General features: G+C 46.2%; 1 protein-coding gene across 1 annotated transcript in view; it reads left to right on the top strand.

Moving 5' to 3' along the window:
- Positions 1–1,730: 1,730 nt before the first annotated feature.
- ABL2 (ABL proto-oncogene 2, non-receptor tyrosine kinase) overlaps positions 1,731–6,782 on the top strand; it is a 50,537-nt gene continuing 45,485 nt past the window's right edge. Inside the window, exon 1 of the mRNA XM_034063796.1 lies at positions 1,731–1,917. Coding sequence (XP_033919687.1) covers positions 1,731–1,917 — 187 coding nt within the window. The remainder of the gene's footprint in view (positions 1,918–6,782) is intronic.

The raw sequence follows: 6,782 nt of genomic DNA, 5'->3' as shown, positions 1-6,782 counted from the left end.
TTCTGTGTTTGTTGTTTCTCTACAGCCTCCAGAGAACATATATTTTGTTTACAAGACAAACCATTTACAAATGCCAAACCCTGTAAATTCTAGCTGGAATGAGACCAGGAAATATCTCCACTGCAGTTTACCCATGTGGGCCAGTTCTGCCAGAGGCTGTTCATCCTGCAGAGACAGCCTCTGCTCATATACACGTAACCATACGTATACATGGTCCTGGACGTGGCAATGCATACCCTATGCTACAACTCAGATGTTCCCAGAAATCATTTGCTGTATGTTTTTAGTCCAATAATTTAGTGAGTTAAGGCATTTCTGGCTCCATGTGCTCCTCACTCCCATTTACTCCAGCCTGTGTCAGAGTACACACCAGCCAGCTGGACAAGCCACACCTATTTTAGGCAGGGTGCAGTTTGAGTGCATGTGATAGTATGGTTAGCATTTTGGTACCACCTCATGATCCTCAGAAGGTAGTCTTAGAATTCCTGTAACTACAAATTTAATGAAGAAAGCTCACTTTCATGGAACTTGCAAAGGAGCTTCTTCTCACCTTCCCAGCCCAGGACAGCCACACAAAGGTTCATCCAGCCATAGGCTGCAGTAGCTCCTTGGCTCTTTGTCTGGTGCTGGGTGTTACCAAGCCAGTTTGTCACTGTCATGTCAGTTCTCAGTGATGTGGTGAGGGCATCTGAGATGAGCAACATGATGGTTCATCCACAACGAAGCAACATTGCCAAAGCATTGCTGAAATAATAGCCAGCATGGAGACTGAAATACTTCCAAGCGCCTTGTTCCTCTAAATGGCAACAAACACCATTATCTTTTAGGATGAAACCTCTCATTTTTGCCTTGTATTGGACCACCTTATGCTAACATTACAGAAGTGGAAAGGAAACCGTTTACCAATTACAGAATAAAGTGTACGTTCAGTCACCCGATGACAAGATGCTGCTGTCAGCCACACCTGGCCACTAACTATGCTATTCATACACCAGTACCTTTCTCTTCCTCCACGCCTCTGGCCAGGAGAGCAGGTCCTGGATGAGAGGAGCTCATCCAGGGCCTGGTGAGCCATGGAGGAGATGTGTATGGCTCAAGACAGGCCCACCACTGCTCCCTTCTGCAGCCGGGTATGCGACCCTAGCATAGCACCTCACATCTGCTTTGGTTTGCAGGTGAACCTGCCTTGCTTTAGCTTGCAGGTGAAGCGTGTTTGTGGGGCTGGCGCTCAGCTGCTCTGAGTGGGGCTGCCTTCGGGCCATGGCCTCAGCATTCGGTCAGGTTGCCGGCGCCTCAAATCGTGGCCAAGAAGGAAGGACCCTCCGAGGGAGCAATCCCGGCAGTACCCTGGGGGCTTGCTCCTCGGTCCGTACTTGTCCCCGTCACAGCCACGCTGCCGGTGTGACCGTGCCCGAGGGACCGCGCGTGACTGCCGCTGCTGGGGAGGGGTGAGCGACCTCCCTCGGAGGACCGGAGGCGGCTGCGGGAGCCGCTCTGTCCCCGCTCTCCCGGCGCTCTGTGGTTTAAGATGGCGACAGGGGCTGAGGGGGCGAGTCCGTGAGTCCCAGGCCGGAGCGCCGCGGGGGCCGGCGGGGGCGGCGAGGCGGGCGGGAGCCGCCGGGCCGGGCCGGGCCGGGCCGCGCCGCGCCGGTGGGAGGAGCGGGAGGCCGCCTGCCGGGCCGGGGAGCAGCGGCGGCATGTGAGCGCGGGCCGCGGCCGGGAGCGCGGCGATGGGGCAGCAGGTGGGCCGCGTCGGGGAGCCGGGCGCCGGGCTCCAGCACCAGCCGCCGCCTCAGCAGCAGCAGCAGCAGCAGCCGCGGGGACTGCGGGGGAGCAGCGCGGCCAAGCCGGCGGGCCGCCGGCGGGAGGCTGCCGGGCGCACCGCCGAGGGAGGCTTCAATATCTTCGCCCAGCACGGTGAGGGGCCGGGGCTGGGGCCGCGCCGCCGGGCGGGTGGAGGGCCAGGGCTCTGAGGGCGCCCGCCTGCGCTCCGCTTCTGCCAGAGGGTCGATCGCTGGGATTGGGGGAAAGGGGCGAGATCGCCCTTCCTCCCCTGCCTCCTTTGTTGTTGTGGGTTTAACTGGGGGAGGGGAGAGGTGCGGGGCGAAGAGAGGCGCCTCTCCCGGCCGGGGGAGCGGGGCAGCCCCGCCACCGTACCACGTCCTGGGGGGCGCTTGCCTCGGCCCAGCCCGGAGCCTGGCAGTGGGGCCAGAGGAACTTCCCCCGGAGCTGGGACTCTCCGGCATCTGCGGCAGCGAGGTGGCACCACCGGGAATCAAAACTCGCAGTTCTTGGTGGCTGTCAGTGCAGCGTTTTCTAGCTCTGGTTTTGTTTACAAAGGTAAAGTGTACATGTGCTTTGTCTTTCTGTTTACTGGGGCGCTTATAACTTGCCCATCTACATCTGTAAGTCTCTGTTGTTGTATAGCTCCTGACAGAGCAAACGATTTTGTTTTGACTGGGGTGTTACTGCTGAAACCTCATTCTCTGTTTAAGTTTTTGCCTGTCCACATCTATTCTTACTGCTGTAAACTGATACCGGAAATGTTTAATGCCACACGATTGTTTTCAGTAATCTCTTTTAGGAGGACCCCACAACTTTAAATCCCCCTTTGTAATTATGTAGGATTTTGTTGCTGTTTGTTTTATCTGTCTGGCAACACCTTTATATAATGCATAAGTTTTGGAAGATAGGATCAGCTGAAACCTGTCTGCTCTGACAAGCATGTTGAGAATAGATGTGTGGATGCATCTCTAATCCTAAGGAACTGAATCTGCTATGGAGTGCGTGACTGGTTTGGTTTTAGGTGGAGAGATATGTCAGTGTTTATACCAGCAAACTTCTGACAATACATGTTTTCTTCTGCTCAATAGAATGAGCATAGGCAAAAAGATTAAGAAACATGCAAGCAGCGGTCTGAATGTAAATATCATCTGCTGTGACTGCTGACACGTAAGTATGAATCAAAACAAGAGTGCAGCAATAAATTTGGTTTTTAAAATCTCAGTCTTACAGCTTTTGAGTTCAGGGAGTGGTATCAACTTTGAAACCAAAACAGAACTCTGAGCTTGCTGAAATGCCTGACCCTCTATTACTGCAATTAAAACTAAGTGTTTTATTGCATCCTTCAGCCCTAGTATCATCAACTTAATGTTTTACTCTCTTGTTTTTGTATTTTTTGTACTTTGAAAGGCTCTTTGGCAAAACCATTGCCGTCATAGACTGAAATACTGTAAATGCACAATGTTAGGTTCAGAACTCAGAAGTTATGCATGTATCCCACTTCTTTCAGGATGCTGAAGTCTACATCTTTAGACTTTGGAGCAAAACTGCTATATAGACAAAATGCTAAGTATGACTTAGCAGGCAGGAGCACTCCTGCTAATGACAAATAGTCTCTTTTTGTGTTTTGGTACCAAGATGGCTATTTAGTTCTTGCTCTTATAAGGCAAGGACAGAAAGGATGTTTGTGGGAAGTACAGTGCAGCATCTGGGAAACCTGTAGTTACTTCAGAATCACACAGTTGAGACTGACTCAAGTGCATCTTTTCATTTATTGTTGCATGTTTTAGTAGTAGTTTAGTTTAACATCCTAAATAAATCCTTCTAGCTCCTCCCTCTGCTCTACTAATTTTTAAAGGTAGATGGTAGAATTATTAACATGGAGTGGCAGGGAAATAGAGAGGAAAAGCTTTCTTAAGCATGCATGCGCACCAAGGCAAGAAATTATGTGCTCTACCAGCCCTCTGCTTTGTCTTCCATAGAACTCAAAACAAGAATGAGCCAGGGAAGCCAACACACTCTGAATAAAACTGTTCAGGGGCATATAAAAAGAACATTTATCTGTGATAACAGTGATTGTATCTTTAAAATATTTTCTCTACTATTTATATTGCTTAATTTATCTGCTTCAGTGGTAAGATGATTGATATAATTAGGTATTTGTTGCCTCTATTTTCTTTGCAGACTGTAAAGATATGTCTATTGAAAATAAGATACAGCTTTTTATTCTGTTAGATTATGTAAAAGGGGTGTGTTTTTTTGGCAGTCCAGTTTTTGAGTTTTAGGGCAGGCTTCAAACTGCTGTCTTGTCTTGGTGAGTACCTCAGCCGTGTTAAGTTGTTCCCTGATTCCATGCACATTTTACTAGAAATGAGTGAACAGCTTGCTGTTGATTATCTGTACCAAGTGCTAATCAAAGTTGGGCATCTATTTAAATACTTGTCTTGGGTAATAATAAAATATTTTTGTCATGTTCCTGAATCTGGAGTTCACTTCCTTTCTCAGTTCTTTTCTTGTGATCCTGACTTCCCTTGCCTGAGGGGATTTCTCAATTTCTATTCTTATTTTTCATTTACTAACCTTGTTGTCCTGTTTTACTTAACCTAGCTTTTTGCTAGCTTTAAGTGCTACACTTATTTTGCTGAGATGCTGCGCTTGCTGCTGATATTCCTTCATCTAGATTTCTCTTTTGTAGTAGTTTCTTTCTGAACCTGACCTTCCATCCCATCTCTAGGATGTCCATTTACAGTATATGAAAAGTGATGGAAGAAGCACAGGATTATGAGTTAGCACTCTTGGACCAGCGACTAAACCAGCCAGTCAAAAGATGAGCCTGGATTATCTATCTTCCTTGGCTTTTCTTGACAGTCATTTATTTAAGGAAGACAACCTGTTGACCTACAGGTGTAAATCCCTGCCTCAGCTCACACTGGTAGATTTCATACTATACTGTGAACCTTCCTAAGCACTCTTGCCAAAGTTCATTTTGAGTGGTTGCTTCTTCAGGATTGTTTATGAAAAGGGTGTAAATAAACAATATTTTCATCCTCAGACCCATACTGCTACAGGATTTTGAAGAACAGCTTGTGTCAAATCAATAAAATGTAAAATCCCCTATGCTAGGCTGAGGCTCTTATGAAAACCTGAGATGAGTGTTTTCGTGCAACTAACTTGAAGTATAGTCATCCTTGAAAAACTGATAGATTGAGTTGAATCAGTTTGTCCCAAGCATGTTTGCTGTGTTACAGCTGTGTAGGGAAAGCACTACAGCTATACAGGCACTACTTACTTCAGCATGTATTTTGGAAGAGGCAAGGAATTTGAAGGTGTTTTCTGCTTTATGGAAAGAACAAGGAAATCTGTGTTGTGGAATCCCACTATTCTTTCATGAGAACAGATACCCAGACTTCTGGAGGCTTCAGTTTACCATAGTATTGAATTCTGTGAGCACTGCTGCAAAGTTGAGCAGAAAAGTCCTAAGCAAGCTGATATACTTGTATGATTTTTAGGGAGGTAATCTTCCCCCTCTATTTGATCCTGGTGTGGCCACATCTGGAATACTGCATCTGGTTCTGGGCTCCTGAGTACAAGAAAGACAAGGACCTACTGGAAAGGGTGCAGTGAGGAGCCATGAGAATGATCAGAGGTTTGGAGAATCCTTCTCATGAGGAGAGACTGTGGAAGTTTTCCTGTTTAGAGAAGACTGAGAGGGGATCTCATGAATACATGTAAATATCTCAAAGGTGGGTGCCAGAGGATGGTGCTAGACTTTTTCTCATTGGTGCCGAGTGACAGGATAAGGAGCAGTGGCCATAAACTAGAACACAAGAAGTTTCACCTTTCAATATGACGAAGAACTTCTTTATGTTGATGGTGGCAGAGCACTGGAACAGAGTGCCTAAGAACATTGTGAAGTCTTCCACCTGAACATGATCCTGTGTAACCTCCCCTAGGTGGCCCTGCCTTGGCAGGGGGATTGGACTGGATGATCTCTAGACACCCCTTCCAACCCTACTTATTCTGTGATTTGTTAGCCATGGAGCAGATCTCTCCAAAATGCAAAAAGATAGGCATAGATTTTGCAGCCTTTTGCAATTAGCCCTTCGAAGCACTCTTTTGTGAGCATTCCTAGCGTGTAATCTGTGACTTATAAAAGCAAGCAATGGATCATCAAGCATATTTGTTGCTAGTAATGTACTAGAAAGGAAGAGTGTAAACAGAAGGATTATTCAAACACTAGTGTTCCCATGTGTGCTGCATCAGAATTAACTAGTACCACAGGGACAATAACAGGGAAAAGCTGTAGAGAACACTAATTATGATCAAATTTTTACAGTTCAGTACAACCAGAAAATAAGTACTTGATGCCATTACAGGATGAGCTTCCTTTCCTCTTTCAGAGAAGGAATAGAGGAGAGAACAAGAACTAGGTTAGCTCCTTACCCTTTCAGTAGTTTATTTGAAGGAAGTGGTACAACTGATGACAACCAGCAACTTCCAAGTTGTATGGAAGCTCCTTGTATGAACTCTGAATAGTGACATGCTTTCATTTTCTTTCTGAAGAGTAGATAACTGCCTGCTATACCAGGATATTCTTTGGAATGTTCTTAGCATGCTTTTCATCTCCAAAAAAGACTTGCTGAGTATTGTAGAAAAAATGCTGCAGGAAAATCAGATTATTTAAATCCTGGCTGGAAAGCCTTTTACTACCCGTTTGCAGTACTGATACAGTTGCCCTGGTGATATATTTTGGGGTAGCAGAAGTCTCTACCACACTTGAGCTTTTGATCAAGCAGGCGCAGGACATTTGTTCCCTGTTTTGTTTTCTAGAGGAAGAGTTTAGCAACCTTTTACTATGTGTATCAAGGTCAGGCAAGATAAGCCTATACTTTTAAAAATAAAATTATCAGTAAAGCTCCCCTAAGGCAGTTGGAGTGCTAAGCCACATGATAAAAACATTCTAAAGTAGGAAGAAGCATAAATAACACTGTCCCTTTGAA

This window comes from Melopsittacus undulatus, chromosome 6 (assembly GCF_012275295.1).
Source record: "Melopsittacus undulatus isolate bMelUnd1 chromosome 6, bMelUnd1.mat.Z, whole genome shotgun sequence".
Classification (NCBI taxonomy): Eukaryota; Metazoa; Chordata; class Aves; order Psittaciformes; family Psittaculidae; genus Melopsittacus; species Melopsittacus undulatus.
This window is presented reverse-complemented; position numbering and strand designations above follow the sequence as displayed.